General features: G+C 34.1%; 1 protein-coding gene and 1 long non-coding RNA gene across 3 annotated transcripts in view; both read left to right on the top strand.

The window, feature by feature from the left end:
• Positions 1 to 18127, top strand: part of LOC121382871 (cotranscriptional regulator FAM172A-like) — a 63820-nt gene that overhangs the window by 17672 nt on the left and 28021 nt on the right. For both annotated transcript variants that reach the window (XM_041512528.1, XM_041512538.1), the window contains exons 6-9: positions 2225 to 2322; positions 4276 to 4341; positions 6025 to 6149; positions 6996 to 7134. In XM_041512528.1, the coding sequence (XP_041368462.1) occupies positions 2225 to 2322; positions 4276 to 4341; positions 6025 to 6149; positions 6996 to 7134 (428 nt within the window). The remainder of the gene's footprint in view (positions 1 to 2224; positions 2323 to 4275; positions 4342 to 6024; positions 6150 to 6995; positions 7135 to 18127) is intronic.
• On the top strand, positions 11442 to 18122 carry LOC121382875. The gene is made up of 3 exons (XR_005959231.1): positions 11442 to 15676; positions 16277 to 16429; positions 16735 to 18122. It is a non-coding gene; the product is annotated as an uncharacterized LOC121382875 (long non-coding RNA).

The following is an 18127-nucleotide window of genomic DNA, read 5'->3' as shown; positions in this document are numbered from 1 at the left end:
GGATTGTTCTACTGTTTCCTTAGAATAATGTACAGCATGGCATTGTGCACAGACAACAAGTTTAGTTATTAACGGATAATTACAATATCCAGTGTAAAACTGAAAGATGAATGCAATTGCCATTTTGCATTGCTGTGCAAATTAAATTGGTTTTCACACCAACTGTTCCTTGTGGCTATCTCAACAGACATTAGTGTAAACTATTTCATGAAGCATTTTAAAATTCACTGGCCATTTTGAAAAATTCACTTACCCAATTTTAACTGTTGATAAAACAAAAAATCGGTAAATTAAAATAATTAACTTTTTAACGTACATTTTGTGTATGAGATCATTTTTAATCAGTTTGTCAATTTGCACAACACATAGGCTCATTAGGCATACTTTATGGTTTGTTTAGAAAAACATGCAAATAATTTTCATCAGTTTAGAATAAAGTTACTTATTAAAATTGTAAAATAATTGTTTCCACTAAAACTACCTAAGTTATAAAGAATAATCCATGTTACTTATTATAACAACTAACACTATTAAAAACAAATGAATATTTTATCACTTATGAATGAGTATATATTTATGTACTTATGAATGGGAACTCCTCCTCTCCCCCCCCCCCCCCCCCCCCCAAGAGAAAAAAAATCCCAAAGAAAAGAAACAAGAACCTTTATTAACATGAAGTTTACATGTATTACAGTTTAAGTCTTACATTCCCCCTCCCCCACCCACCCCCAACACACACACAAAAAATTAGTAATTTGTCAATATAGGTACTTTGTTAAATTTATCTATTTCATAATATTGTGTACTTAATTATTTTTATTATTTATTTAGTTTTTGCAATTTATGTGATATTTATAAATTAAATTAATAATTTACACAGTTAAAGTTTTGCAAATGTAAATGGTCTCATGCAACCTTTAAAACTAATAAAAGACTGGTTACTTTTTTGCATATTATGCTTGCTAGGGACATACCCTAGTTTTTAAACACTAAGGAATATTTTTTTTACTATTATAGCCATTTTTGACAACTGAAATAATACTTTACTTAGATTTTATGGTTTAGATTATCAATTTCCATACATTCGAAGTGTTTTAGGTCATCCCTGTGTTTTAATATCACAAATACATTTCTCATATTTTTTAAAACGCACATGTGTTAGAGAAGTAATAGTTATATAGTCAAATTTTAGTTAATTTTTAGAGGGTATTTCACCATTTCAAAATCACAGATTCATGTTTCACTCAGTTGTGACTTTATCCAAATATGTTACAGGTTTGTAGATTAACTAAACTTAGTATTAATTTTCACTGGTTGAAACCAGGGTATGTCCCTTTAATATTAGAGTAACAAATCTTTGGGTTCCAGTGTAAAAACCAAAATGGTGGCAAACAAGAAACTTATTTTTTCAGTATTTACACTTTATAACTTGAATAAAGTTACATTGGTAGGTATACTGATGTCATGGATTGGTCAAAGATTACTGGTTGTCAACTATTTGTTAGTCAAATATTGTATGTCATAGCAAATTGAAAGAAGTGACTTGTAGATGTTTCTTTTGTTTTCGTACGATCCTAATGTTTTTTTTTTTTGACCACTTGCCATCATGATCGCACAAAGTAACTTTTACTTGCCTGAATCCAAAAAACCACTGGCATCGGGCATCGGGCCACCATATTCTAGAGCCCCTGGTGCTGAAAAACAGAATTAACTTTTTGGCCTCTCTTCAGATTGTGTTCAGTTTTTTTCCAAAAGGTGTACTTGTAAATGTACATCAGATTATCTCATTTTGCTAACACAGGGGCGGGACGTATCCCAGTGGTAAAGCACTCGCTTGATGCATGGACACTTGTTGTGTGGTCGCTTGATGCATGGTCAGTTTGTGATCAATTGGGCTATTTCTTGTTCCAGCCAGTGCATCACAACTGGTATAACAAAGGCCGGGATATGTACTTTCATGTCTGTGAGATGGTGCATATAAAAGATCCCGTACTACTAATGGAAAAATTTAGTGGGTTTCCTCTTTAATTAAGACTGTCAAAATTACCAAATGTTTGATATTCCAATAGTCAATGATTAATAAATCAATGTGCTCTGGTGATGTCGTTAAACAAAACAAACTTTAACTCTTTGCTAACACATTTGTGATTTTTCTTATTAATTGTAATTTTGCATATGTCGCTGTGTCTTTATTAAATTAAATTGTGTGTGCTATTTCTTTCAGGTTTCCTTAAGCACAAAGAGACTAAAGAAGGTTACCAGTTCAATGCAAAGCATAATGATCACACTTACAACCAGATGAGATATGAAGCAATGGGAGAGGTAAGTGCTAAACGTCATGTTACCTGACACACCTTCCACTTCAGCTAACATTAGCACTGCTGTAGAACATTAACCAGGAATGTCAGAGCAGGAATTCATTCTTTTTGTTTTTCAAGTACAACTTTTTTCAGTTTTAACATATCCAGCAATAATTATGTTCTGAACTTCATTGAAACATACCTGACAAATCAAAGTAATGTGTAATATATTGGTAAAAATGTAATAGCCAAAACTGCCTGAAAATTACTTGTAGGTCTTTAAACATATAAACTTCATACTATTTTATATTGATGTATTTGTTGTTAACTTTAGTTATATTCCCAGTATTTTTATCATTTCAATGCTGTTCACTATTTTTCATTAGTTTTAATGTTATTCCCTGTATTTTTCATTAATTTAAATGTTATTCCCTGTAATTCTAATTAATTTCAATGATATTATCTGTATTTTTAAACATTAATTTCATTATTATTCCCTGTATTTATCATTGATTTCAATGATATTCCCTGTATTTTTCATTTATTTCAATATTATTCCCTGTATTATTGATTTCAATATTATTCCCTGTATTTATCATTGATTTCAATATTATTCCCTGTGTTTTTCATTAATTTCATTATTATTCCCTGTATTTATCATTGATTTCAATTATTTTCCCTGTATTTTTCATTTATTTCAATATTATTCCCTGTATTTATCATTGATTTCAATGATATTCCCTGTATTTTTCATTTATTTCAATATTACAGGCTGGTAGGTACTGGGTTCGGATCCCAGTCGAGGCATGGGATTTTTAATCCAGATACCGACTCCAAACCCTGAGTGAGTGCTCCGCAAGGCTCAATGAGTAGGTGTAAACCACTTGCACCGACCAGTGATCCATAACTGGTTCAACAAAGGCCATGGTTTGTGCTATCCTGCCTGTGGGAAGCGCGAATAAAAGATCCCTTGCTGCCTGTCATAAAAGAGTAGCCTATGTGGCAACAGCGGGTTTCCTCTAAAAAAAAACAGTGTCAGAATGACCATATGTTTGACGTCCAATGGCCGATGATAAGATAAAAAATCAATGTGCTCTAGTGGCGTCGTTAAATAAAACAAACTTTACTTTTTACTTTATTTCAATATTATTCCCTGTATTTATCATTAATTTAAATGTTATTCCCTGTAATTCTAATTAATTTCAATGATATTATCTGTATTTTTAAAAATTAATTTCATTATTATTCCCTGTATTTATCATTGATTTCAATGATATTCCCTGTATTTTTCATTTATTTCAATATTATTCCCTGTATTTATCATTGATTTCAATATTATTCCCTGTGTTTTTCATTTATTTCAATATTATTCCCTGTATTTATCATTAATTTAAATGTTATTCCCTGTAATTCTAATTAATTTCAATGATATTATCTGTGTTTTTAAAAATTAATTTCATTATTATTCCCTGTATTTATCATTGATTTCAATGATATTCCCTGTATTTTTCATTTATTTCAATATTATTCCCTGTATTTATCATTGATTTCAATATTATTCCCTGTGTTTTTCATTTATTTCAATATTATTCCCTGTTTTTATCATTGATTTCAATATTATTCCCTGTGTTTTTCATAAATTTCATTATAATACCCAGTATTAATAATTGATTTCAATTATTTTCCCTGTATTTTTCATTTATTTATTTCAATATTATTCCCTGTATTTATCATTGATTTCAATGATATTCCCTGTATTTTTCATTTATTTCAATATTATTCCCTGTATTTATCATTTATTTCAATATTATTCCCTGTGTTTTTCATTAATTTCAATGATATTCCCTTTTTGTCATTAATTTCAGTGTATTTATAATCCAATTAGAAAAGGGTTAAAGTGTTTTATTTGGTCCATTTCTTAATATATTCACTTTTGCTATCACATGTTGACTAGTAATATTGTGTTGGTTGTCAGATGATCACAGACTATGTCTACAAACTGATGGAAGAGGACACCAAACTGAAGAGGATGTATATTCCTGTGAGTAGAAAAGAAAGGAATCGAAAAAAATTGCACTTAATTTGCTTTTATTGGTAATGAAATGATATTGCTTTTCCTAGTTATTTTAACATTATAATGACATTAGTTACAATTATAACTAAGTAAACATTGCTTCAAACTGAGTGTTTAACAGTACTTATATATAAAAGTCCAACAAGAGAGGACTATAGGTTTTATCTCCGTCCTTCTGTCTGTCTGTTTATCCGTACCACATATAGTTTTCTGGATGTGTTTTTCACAATACCTTGATGTATTAAGCTGACTTTTTGTGTATAGCTTTACAATGTATTGTTACAGGTCATGTTTGACTTTAATGACTATTTATCCATTTTTGACAGTTATGGCCCTTGAATGTTTTTTTCAATGCTATGCAAATGTGTGCAGTACCGTATATTGCTGTGTATTAGCCGACTTTTGAAGTCTAGAAATATTTTCCAAAAGAAGAGAGTTGGCTTATACATGGAGACAACAAATTGATTCATAAAATTCTGATCGAAAACACTCCCGACCCCGACTTACAAATTTTGATCAGACCCTTACAGCCTTTCACAGCTTATGTAACAATAATTTTGTGCACAGTATAAATAAAACACCCCATCATGAAGTATTTTGTAGTTTTTTATTCTTTAATTCATTACTAGTTTGATGAATAATAATAAAAATTACTTGTTTTATTGTCATTTCAATTGTAAAAACGTGTTCTTTCCAACTGTCCGCCATCTTTGTTTGACATCTCTGTCTATATCATTTTGTAAGCTCTGTAAACAACAACCATGGACCACAAAATAATTTTTCTGTGTGGTGGGTAACAGAGATTAAATATGCCTTAATGAGTTTATTATTTGCTGTCCAGTGAATAATTTAATTACTTATGTACATTGAATTGTTTATTTTCCTGTTATGCTTTATCAGTGCTAAATTATTTTTGCACTGCATGGAAGACTTTAGCATTGCGATAACGTTTACCGTATCTGTAATAATTAAAGGGGAAAAAATATAATGAAAAAGAAAAGCACAAGTCTATTTGTTGACAGTATTGTTGAAATCAATACAATGTATAACTGAACAAAAGATGTCTTCGGCTTATACACGAGGCCGATGATTTTGTACTTGATATTTAGGGTCAAACTAAGAGGTTGGCTAATACAAAGAGTCTACTAATACACAGCATCGGTTTAAACTGTTATTAATAAAAGGAGGTGGGAAGGGGATGCAGTTGAAGTTCCTTTATATATACATGTGTATATATTTATCCTACAACTTACCCATGATATTGATGTCATAAATCCATATGATAATTTAGTATATTAACCCTGTTAATAATGGTATGCAAATTTAAAGATATATGCAAATGTGCAAGGTCTCTAGTTAATAATGTGTTGCTGTGAATGGGTCATTTGTTTACAAGCCAACAAGACCTGTATACCTGAGCGTTATGTTTTCGTAGCGTTATGTTTTCGTAAGATTTAGTTAAAATGAGTGGCATCTAAACTAATTTGTAATAATCATTGTGATGTCATATTACCGATGAAGGCAACGTTAGTACTGTGATTTACTAAATATAGAATGAAAATGGTGTTTTAAAAGTGTTATAGGAAAAATAGAATCCATATTAAAAAACACTTGTGACGAATCCTCTATGTATATATATATATTTTGTAGGTTGATGCACCTGCTGAAGAACCCCGAAGCTTCATCTTCCTGAGTGAAAATGCAAAAACTGCCGACAAGTTACTTGTTCTGATACATGGCTCGGGGGCAGTCCGGGCTGGACAGTGGTCAAGGAAGTATGCAGATTGTCAGAGATGTTTTTGTACTTTATGATTGCTTGTGAAAATACATTTTAAAGAGAGGGGGTTTGAACCTATACTGACCCAAGCACACCAGGCGAGTGCCCAACTGACAGTTAGATCGTGTCACATATAAGTACTCAGAAGTGATAAAAGCAGGCTCAGGGGCAGGACGTAGCTCAGTGGTAAAGCACTCCCTTGATGTGCCATTGGTCTGGGATCGATCCCCATTGGTGGGCACATTGGGCTATTTCTTGTTCCAGCCAGTGCACCACGACTGGTATGTCAAAGGCCATGGTATGTGCTGTCCTGTGTGGGGAAGTGCGTATAAAAGCTCTCTTGCTACTAATGGAAAAATGTAGCGGGTTTCCTCAGATGACTAATAGTCAAAATTACCAAATGTTTGACATCCAATACCCGATGATTAATTAATCAGTGTGCTCTAGTGGTGTCGTTAAACAAAACAAACGAAACAAAAGAAGAGTACCATCGCCACAATAATTGAATAGGGTTTTGAAATACAATTTTTGTTTGTTTTAAGACTGAATCACCAAATATAATATTAAATTTATATTTATTTAGCAAATTTGGATCTGTACATGCAAAATATATAGCTTTGTTTCAAAGATTTTTAGCCATCGAAGTAGGTATAATTACGATTGTGTGGTTCTTCAGAATTTACTGTTTTCATCAATGATGGATTTCAGCTGGTCCAAAAGTAATGTAGTAATTTATGATCTTTGTGTGAATATCTGTAGTTGGAGCCAAATTCAGTTTGTCTAAACCAAATAAAATATAGTAAAAAAAATATATATCAACATTTTCTTTTTTGTTAAATTATAGGTTGATCATTAATGACTGTCTTAACAGTGGCACCCAGCTTCCCTTTATCCGTCGAGGAATTGAAGAGGGATATGGTATTATTGTGATGAACCCAAACTTTAATCACCTGTCCATTGATGGGAAGAAAATACCTATACGGGTAAGAAGTTTGAAGACATCGAAATAAGTACATGTTGTTTGTGATACCCATGTACAGGTTACTACAATAAACAGACCTGGTAACCCTGAGGTCACATTACATTTATTAAATTTACATTACCGTAATTTCCTGTGTATTGCCCGCTACAGTAGATAGTCCGCAGTGATCTATATTTACGTTTTAGGATAATAAAATGCTCAGATAGCCCGCTCCGGCAGATAATCCGCTGACTATCTGCATGTAATTGTTGAAGTGATCACGTGGTCTGCCTGTTCGCTTGTACCGGTAAGCTGATATTGCTTTTGTCACTAAGACTGAGTTGTTTTTATAGTAATTTCCTCCTTGCTTCTGTCACTACGACCGAGTTGTTTTTATTGTAATTTCCTCCTAGCTACTTTAACTATGACTGAGTAGTTCTCATAAAAGCTTCATTCTGTATGTTTAGATCACAGTTTGTCAGTCATTATTGAATCATGGATTCGCCAAGTAGCAAAAAACGTAAAAGGAAAAGTTACACGGCAGAGTTTAAAGTGCTGTTCCAGATGTATGATGTATTGAGCTATATCAATCAAGATATTATTTAATATGATTAGAAAATTATAAAAAAAAATGTAAAAAAATTATATACCGGTATATTTTCCATTTAAAAATAGTCCCCTGAAAAACAGAACCAGCTGAATTCGTTTCGGGAATTTCCGTAAGATTTGATCCGTGACGTCATGAAGGGAACTCCTTTCGATAGTCCGCGCCATTGTTCATTGCTTCTTTTGTGTTTATTATGGTTAAACGGCGTGTTGGTGGCGGCTGTAGCGATACAAAAACCGATAAATTTAGTCTTCACACATTTCCTAGTAATGTTGCTGTGAGAAAGCTGTGTGTGAATTTGATTAAAACAACGTGGAAATACTGGACAGGAAGAAAATGCCGGAGACCGTTGTTGCGATTCATCCTAACTGGCTTGTCGGCTTAAGCGAGATATGGGAATACCATGTGTTATGGCTTTTAAAAAAAGATACCGTACCAACAATTTTTCTGCGACACAAAACAAATGACAACAAGCCGACGCCATCCACACCGAAACGACCTTGGGGTGCATATCGTCAATGTCCCAAATTGCGTTATGCTTTCAACTCCGGTCAGTTTGTTTTCTCATGCACAGTTCGTGCAATCATCGAGATCCGATTTGTTGTCGTTTGCATCTCGTTCATTTGTGAGATTTTTCTTTACAGTTCGTGAACATTAAAACAATAAAGTACAGACAAGTAAGTATCTATAGCCTAGTCCGTCCCATCCTACAAAAATGTAGGGGTTTTTTTGTAAAAAAAAAAGAAGAAAATACATTAAATTAATTTTACTATACCTTCCCACAGAGAAAACCTTTTTTCATACTATGGAATGTGCTATAAGTTATTTATTTCTGAGCAGACTGTTTTCACAACTGCACACAAAAAAATAGTATTGTTTTGTTATTTCCAAAACACTTTTTTTTTTACGTCAAACTAAACTGAAATTATTCACACAAAAAAACATCTTCATAGATGGATGGGACGGACTAAAAGTCGTTTTTGTTTATTTTTTTAAATTAAAATAAGTTATTTATTTCTGAGCAGACTGTTTTCACAACTGCACACAAAAAATAGTATTGTTTTGTTATTTCCAAAACACTTTTACTCTTTTTTTTTTTACGTCAAACTAAACTGAAATTATTCACAAAAAAACCCATCTTCATAGAGGGATGGGACGGACTAAAAGTCATTTTTGTTTATTTCTTGAAATTACCGATATCGGGTCCACTTGACTCGTAGAATTCAAGAGTTATTTATTGTCTTTTCTACTACATCACAAGTATTAGAATATACAGTGTAGCAAAATAATTCGCACGAAAAGCTAAAGAACAAAACAAGAATAAAAGTTGTAAATTAGTGGTAAGTTGTCTCCACGACCTTTTTCATCATCATCTGTCAGGCCGGTGGTTCGTCGTAAGATGTTCCAGGTTCAAACTGATAAGGCATTATTTGTTGTGTTGCACAAATATTAGTCCAGTCGTCATTACTACACTATTCATCATCGAAAGAAGAATCGCATGATCAATGAGCTTGGCAGTCGCTGTCGGTCCCACTTTCGCTTGCGCTGGAAGTCATCTCGTGGTAGGTTTCAGTGAAGCGCGTTCCCTTCGTGACGTCACGGCTATTTACAGGCAAATGTTTTTACCGAGAATTTTACTCGGTCGTTTCCGGCAGTGTTCTACGGGAGTGATGTTTTAATACTTTTATGGGGCATTTTCGTAATTATTGATTTTACCTATCGGTGTAAAATATTATTGCAATGAATTAAGAAAGCATTTAATTATGGAATTTGAAATTTTAGTGTATGGTCTGGCACAGCACTTTAAACTTAAAGTTGTATTATATGGGGACGAACATGGTAATAGAGAAGCAGGCCGTGTGTTTGATGTTGATGAAAAGTCTGTTCGTCAGTGGAGAAAAATGAAAGAACAATTATCAGTAGAACCTAGATCAAAAAGAGCCAGACGGCATGGCATTGCACATTTTTCGACACTTGAAGTTGATTTAGTTAATTGGATTAAAGCTCAACGTGAAAACGGAAGGTCAGTGTCGACAGTGTTGATTAGGTTAAAAGTGCAAACCAATGCTAAAGAAATGAAACTGAGTACTTTTAAAGGTGGGCCAACCTGGTGTTACCGATTCATGAAAAGGAACGATTTATCAGTCAGAAGTCGTATGACTGTAGGTCAATCTCTCCCTGCCGAATGGGAGAAAAAAGTTAGCGATTTCCATGATTTTGTTGCACAATCGAAAAAAATGAACAATTTGAAAGCAAATTTAATTGGTAATATGTGTTTTGACGCCCCCCCCCCCCCCCCCCCCCCCCCCCCCCCCCCCCCCCCCCCCCCCACCCCCCCCCCCCCCCCCCCCCCCCCCCCCCCCCCCCCCCCCCCCCCCCCCCCCCCCCCCCCCCACCCCCCCCCCCCCCCCCCCCCCCCCCCCCCCTAACAGAACAGTTGACTGTGTTGGTTCCAAAACCGTGACTATTGTAACGACTGGCAATGAAAAAACCCATTGTACTCGCTTGTATGGCTAATGGTGAAAAACTACGCCCAATGGTGATATTTAAGCGGATTACAGTTCCGAAATAACTTTTCCCCCTGGTGTTGTTGTACGTTGCAACAAAAAGGGTTGGATGAATGAAGAAGAAATGTCTGTTTGGACACAAGGTGTTTGGAAAAAGCGGGCAGGGTCATTTTTTAGTCCGGCAAAGTGCCTTTTAGTTATGGATAGCATGTCAGCTCATAAACTTGAAAGTGTCAAAAGTGAACTGAAAACGCTGAATACTCATATAGCGATAATTCCAGGTGGATTAACAAAAAAATTACAGCCACTAGATTTGACAGTGAACCATGTATTCAAGGTTAAAGTACGAGAGCAATGGGAAGCTTGGGATGTCTGAAGGACTGCACACGTACACAAAAACGGGACGCATGCGCAGAGCTTCTTATGTCGAAGTTGTGAATTGGGTGCTGAAGGCATGGGAGTCTGTTGATAGAAAGATAATTATTAAAGCAATCCATAAAGGTGGAATATTAGAAGCATCAGAACCTTGTGATAGTGACAGCAGTGATGACGATATTCTCCTGTCCACCATAGCAGGTCGCTTAGAAGAAACTCAGTTGCAGCTTTTTGATAGTGAATCGGAAGACTCCGAATTCGACGGATGGGACTGAACTGTCGCTGTGTTTTATGTTTAACACCGTTAATTGTGTTTAAAATAAATTTTTGCATACCGGTACTATTATTTACTTTTATGATTTTGTTTTATTAGCCCGCATGTTTATTAACAAAATAAAACGAATAATGATCACATAGTCCGCACCTCCAGATAGTCCGCAGATAGATTTTAAATCACATAGCCCGCGGGCAATACGCAGGAAATTACGGTAATTATTACTACAGTATCCTTTCACAGGCACTTTGTTATATTGTTTTTTATCACTGCTCTACTACTGATACTTCCAGGTGTATCTGAATAACACACAATGGATAGAAATTTAGGTCTTGGTGTTTTTGTTTAAAGCAAAGCTTTTGGACTGGTATGTATATTCAACGATATATAATACACATTATTGCTTAATGTCAACAAATATAATCTTATATTTAATTAATAAAACGGTTAAATATACGCGCTTTGTTGAGCCGGTGGTTACGTAATACTTAACGTGTCACATCAGGAATTAGTCTTAGAACTGAATTTTGCGGATGTGTTGGTGGTCGAGGTATGTATCTTTCCAACATGCATGCTCATGTATGAGTTTACTCACCCTTTAGTAAAACTTTACAGAGAATAAAGTACCGTTTTCAACTTCCTTGACTTGAGTTTTTGCACTTAAAATATAAAAGGCCTAGATCAATAAAGAGTTAGAGTAGGTACCGGCAGCCCTAGCCGATAAGCCTGGAATGCTGCAAAATCAGCAATTATCACCTGTTTTCATAGGCCCAAAATATGTTTTTAAAATCATCCATAAATTAAAACAAAAATAACAGGCGAAAGTCTGTCCTTTGCTCTTTAACGTGGTGCATTTAAAAAAATAAACTGTGTTTAATACAACTGTTTAAATGTGTATTTTGCGAACCCTAATTAGCGGCAAATTATCGCTATTGTCTTTGGTTGCATCATTTTTCGCGGCGTGTTCTGCACATTTGCGTTGGAAAATCCCCTTGCTTAGCGATACGTCATAAAACAATTCATTTATAAAGTTTGAAACGCTATCCTCAATAAACTGAGCTAAAAAAGTATACAGTGCCGGACATTTTCAAAGAGGGAATTCATTTGTGAATTCAATGGTACTATTACTATCATCATGTGCGTTGCCTGAAACATTCTGCAGACTCGTTATTCACCATTGACCTTTTTGACCAGGAGGCCAAAGGTTAACAAAATGGCAGATTCCATGCCGGACCACGTGGAGTGTTCTCAGATGGCGATCAATCGTTATTTACGTAAGTAGAGCCAATATTTATTTCAAGTTCTGTTAGTGGAGATATTAATATTAATATTTATTGTTATATTTTTGTTGGTTTTGTCATTTTAATATTTGTAAAATGCGTTTTTCTTCGACAAAATCAGTGGCCGATCCAAGAATTTAGCATTAATAACAATATGTTTTATTGTGACGATTTCTATTAAAAAATTAAGTCATTAGTTGTTTTATGGTATTATATATTAATGCTATGTTTATTTTCTTTGTATATAAGTCATCCATTGCAACGTTATTTCATATTTAGAACATTGTATTGGTTATTTTTTTTTACCGGAAGTTGAGTGCTCTGACGCGTTTTACCCTACTAAACACATGTTTTTACTGATAGTCGCCTCAGACTGCTAATTTAATCGATATAAATATATTTAAATGATTAATTAAATGTATTAATTATGTTCTTGTAACATTTATATAATTATATGAATATATATATATATGTAGTAATTATGGTTTTACTTTTTGATATTTTAGTTTTAATATTTATAATTATAATAAATCATATTATTATTAAATAGGAAGGGCAAGGCATTGCATACACTGACAGTTGTAATTGTGCCTTATTGGAGATGGGGGTTGATTGCTTATGGGGCACTAGCCCCCCTCACCGGGCAGGTTGCCCAGGGCCGGGACTGCTATGCTCAAATGTCTTTGTTTTTAAGTTAATATTTTTGTGTCCGCAAACTGCAAAAGATTGTATACATTAACTTTAGTGATTAACAGTTATCTTTGTGCCTCGGAGGATTTTGTGTGTGTGTATGGGGGGTCAATGCTTATGGGGCATTAGCCCCCCTCTACGGACAGGTTGCCCGGGTCCGGAACCATTATGCCCAAATTTTTATTTCTTTTATATACTAGGTACTTTAATAATTTTACCGGCATGCACAACCTAATTGCTAATAATACACTTGTTTAATTGCTATAAATGTATTTCAAACTACATGTAATATGTACCGGGTATATAATTGAATTAATATTTATTTTGGCTATGACAAATTAATTATTATTAATATGAGAAAATTGAGGCATTGTACATATTAATGGTGCCTTAATTTATGCCTCATGGGTTTAATGCATAAAGGGAACTAATCTCCTTAATGGACATGTTATTCAAGTCCAGGAGAATTATGTTTCTTATTTTTGTACAAATTAACAAGTTTAATGAACTTATCACCAATAAGTGTAACATAAATTCATCTTGCTATTAATGTTTCTGCCTGTTTGTCTTTCTGACAAGGAGCATTTTTCCAACAGTAAACTATGGTAACAGTGACTGCAATATCCTTACATTTCTTTTTTCTTTATTCAGGGAATGATCAGTTTTATCAGCTGGATCGGGTATTCAGGGCCTCTGGCCGGGGACGTCGTCTGGACTTACCTGTCGTTACTATTGACAACCGACTTCTGCTTCAATTTGACTTATTAAGAAATGAAGGAGGAAACGGCTGGGAAGAATTATAGATTTTTATGAGAAAGTTTCTGCCAGTGTTTTATTCACAAACTAAATATAAAGGACTTGTCACTGCAGCTGTTAAAACATTTCACACTAAATTAATAGAAGAGAATGAGGTGTTGATTTAAAAAAAATTGGACAGAAGACTTGATCTGCATATCATTGGACATGAAGCAGGTATTGGACGTCCTGAACTTGCAGATGATACACTGGAACTATTCCGAGAAAGAGCTACAAAACTGAAAGAGGCAGGAAAGAAAATTGGCTTAGTAATAGAATTGGAGTCGTTTAGGCGAAATGAAAGTATATCGTACGTTAAGATGTTGGGAGTGGATGTACATACTTCATGAGTTTCCTATATCTGCAGATAAACTGAGAAATTTTTTAAAACAACATGCGATGATATGAAGAAAAAACAACGTTGTAAGGGAAAAGGTGATGGAAAGCTAGCTTTTGAAACATTTGTGTCTGCTAGTTTTGTGAGTGATCCACTACTGGATGATATGTCATCTGACAACACTTCTGAATCTTGTACTGACACAGCTGAGATTACTTCACATACTACAAATGTTTCTGTCTGTACCATTGATATTGCCAACAAAGAGGTCGAGATTCAGCACTTAAACAGAAAAGTAGAGGAAAGCCAAACTGCAGTGACTGAGCTGAAAGCAGAGGTGTCAGTGTTGAAATCTATTATCAAAGATCATGTGACAACAATAAAGTCATTGCACTGCCAGTTGTCAGAAAAAAACAATGATATAAAAATACTAGAAGAAATAATTGGTCGTGACAATGATGAAATTAAGAGGTTAAAAGAAACAGCAGAAACTGGCAATTCTGTCAGACAGAGTGCCTATTATCAAAGACTGAAGAGGCAAGAACAAAAACTCACGAAAATGCAAGATGTTATTACCCAACATACTGATGGTGGCTGTGAGAAGAAAATATTGGAGTTGAAGTTGCAGATTAAATCTCTCCAGACACATTTCTCCAACTGTAAAAAGTCCATTCTATAAAAACAAAAAAATGTGTGTAAATTTAAAGGGTCAGCTCGACCAAGGCATCTCTTCAGAGAACAGTTCATTAAATCTCCAGACTAGAGTTGATGGCTGTGTAATGGAACTGATTGGTGAAGCAGAAGTCCCTAACAGTAAATGTGGACGTGTCATGAAGATTGTTGTCAGGCAGTTGTTTCAACTGGATATTCCTTTAACCGAATTTCCTTCTGAAAGGACGGCAATATGAATGTCTGATACAGCACATGCTCTTGCGAAAAGTCATTTGGGGGAAGTTTGAGTGAATTCAAAAGGTTATGATCTTCATTCTGATGGTACTGACAAAGACAAGAACAAGATCATGGGACATCAGGTGACAACAAAAGAGACGGGCACACTCAGCCTAGAATTTGTCGGTGTCCATACAGAAAATACAGACACATTACTAGATGTTGCCATTATCCTGTTAAGAGAACTGGCCTATGTATATGATGATGATGATGTAGAAGACAGATATGTCACTATGCTATCCAACATGACTGGTTTGATTAGTGATCGTGCAAGTGTGATGAAGGCATTTAATTGTGAATTAAATGAAAAACGGCAACAGGTCTTGGGTAAATCTGACAATTTGGAATTTCTGCACTGCAAATCTGAACAACTGCAACTTTTGGAGAATTCTTCAAAGAAGGCACCAGTCTTGCGGGAGAAACACAAGCAGATGCAACTAGATGTTGTTCACAAAAGAAAAGCAGTTTTGGAAGAAAATAAACTTAAAATGGAAAAGCGAGAACATGATGCACTGCGCAAAAAACACGAGGCAGTTAGTGCTGTTAAAAAACATGATGGACCGTGTCTGACATTTCTTGATGTAGATGCACTGATGGATACAATCCCAGTTAGAGGACGGAGAAAACACATGATTGAAACCATCAAGGCAGAGATTCGTTATCAGCAGGTGTTCATGGGCGTAAAGAGTCGACAGCTGAAACTTACGGGAGCTTGTGGCCAGTTTGAAATGGTTCCTAGATGACACACAAAGTAAGTTAATTTTGTCATGTAAACTAATTTCAGGGCTTCTAGAATGTTTATAAAATCCACTAGCTAGTCCTACTTTACTTTAAGTCAATACAATTTTACTAAGTAATAGTAATAATCAGATATGTCACATAAAGAGGGAGATAGAGCTTAAAAACACTAACACTGGGGGGTTGGGGTGAGGGCAGGATATTCATATTTACCAAATAGACTTAACTGCAACATTTGACAAATAAAAATACACTTGCCATCGGGCATGGCAATACTAGTTATTTACCAGCCCAAAATTGAATATCAATAGCCATGGGAGTGGGGTTATCATAATCTAGAAGCCCTGCTAATTTACATATTTCCATTCTATGTCTTGATTCTTTTGCAGAAGAAATAAACATGTTATATTGGGGTTTTGGTTTTTTTTGACAGCTTCAGTAATTTGATTAGCATGGCTGAAAACACAAAATAAATTAATTCCTTAGACAATGACAAAAACTATGAACATGACACAAAAATATGCCACTAGTAGCCTAACCATATCAAGTGCTGTATAAATGTAAACATATTATTGACATTTGTAGTAATGTGTTTTTAAAATTGTTTTTTCAGACATTTCGGATGAAGAACATCCCTGTGAAAACCTTGTCCAACAGAAAAGTAACCAAGACAATCCACAAGAAACCAGTGACTGTGACGATGAAGCAATCTCGAATCATGACCATGATGAGGATGATGAACTCCTAGCTGCACTTAATAATAACAGTGAGTATATTTAACGTGCCACCGATGCAGCTATTGTCGTAATAATGTGTTTATACAAATTATAACTATTAAAAATTTATTGAAAAAAAAATAAAAAGTTATAATTTTTTAACAGTGTTTTTATTCTTCATTTTAATTTGTTGGTTTTGCGGTTTTTTGTTTTTTGTTTACAATAAATAACTTAAGAACTTTTGTAATATTACTTATTAGTGCAGTGATAAATAGAAAGTTATCCGATTTACATGCATATTTTCCAAACCAAATTTTGCTAGATAATCAAATTTTGTTGAATTACTCTTCTTCAGCTGGGTCCACTGCTGAACCGAATGATGCTGAAGAAATGGGGCGATTTCAGTTTTCCAACCAGGGAATGAGAGTTGCTGTCTATTATGATGATGACTTTCATGTTGGAGAAGTTACCAGAGTTAATTCGGAATCCAGTGCTCTTGTTCAGTTTATGCAAAAGTGTGGTGTGAAAAAAGGTGTTTATAGATGGCCAACAGTAGATGATGAGGATGTCATTTCTGCAGAGTATGTTATACACTCAGGCTTCAACATGTGTACAACTAATGGCAGAGTGTGGTCTGTAGAAGATTGTTTGTTGGAGAAAATGTACAATCAATACAAGAGATTATTCTGTGTATAGGATTGAATTTGTGCACTAATTTGGACATGCTACATTACCATCGCAATATATTTAATGGCCTTGACTTTGAAGCTAAAAAAATAATAACAGTTTTGATTTTGAATCATGCAGATATACAAGAGTTGTCTGTTTAATTATTTCTAAGTAATACATGACTTTTGTTTCATCACCTATGAACAATATTTCGAATCTGAATGATCATAACTTTTTATGTGATAGAGAAAATCTGCTAAAAATTGTATTTTTAAAAGTGTGTATACTTTATACTTACTAATAGTTGTTTAAATGGGTTCAGCTACACTTGCTTTATCACCATTCCAAATTTGTGATAGCTTGAATACTTTTCAAAATATAGGCTTCTAAAGTTGGCAAAATTATGTCGTTTTTCGTATGATTTTTACGTCCGTCAGTTTGAAGATTGTTTATAATTTTAGAGATTGTAATTTTTAAATTTATATTCAGACACATTTGGAAAAAAATAGTAATTATTTTATACTGTTAAATATGTACTTTTTGTCAGTCTGCAGTATAAATTCAGTGTAACAAGAGCAACATTCTTTTGAAATTGTGTAATCACTGGTGTGCATACAGTAAAACAGTATCAAGAGAATAAATATTATAACTTTGGTTATATTAATTAATTGGGCCTAAAAAGCTTATCTTGTTATAAAGATATCTTCAAAATTATTTTTGTAATAGGCTTGTTTTATCAATATATTTCATAATAAAGTGTAATACAAAAATACACTTTAAACATTTTTGGTTGCTGGTACCTAGTTAGAGTTAGAGTTGCATCTTTGAAAGCTCATCTCGGTGATGTTTAAAAAAAAAAAATTTTATTTCGTAATTTTAAAGTTTAATATAATATTATAAGTTATTTCTTTATTCATCAAATCAGTTTACAATACTTAAGATGTTTAATTCTGTGAAATTCTTGTCGAGCCCATGGCTTAAATTAGGATAAAATATCTGTTCTTCAGAAGAGTAAAATTTGTGTTTACACTCCAAGTTTAAATATGAGAATTCCCAGTACAAGTCTGGAGTCTTCAACT

This window comes from Gigantopelta aegis, chromosome 2 (genome assembly GCF_016097555.1).
Source record: "Gigantopelta aegis isolate Gae_Host chromosome 2, Gae_host_genome, whole genome shotgun sequence".
In the NCBI taxonomy this organism is placed as follows: domain Eukaryota; kingdom Metazoa; phylum Mollusca; class Gastropoda; order Neomphalida; family Peltospiridae; genus Gigantopelta; species Gigantopelta aegis.
This window is presented reverse-complemented; position numbering and strand designations above follow the sequence as displayed.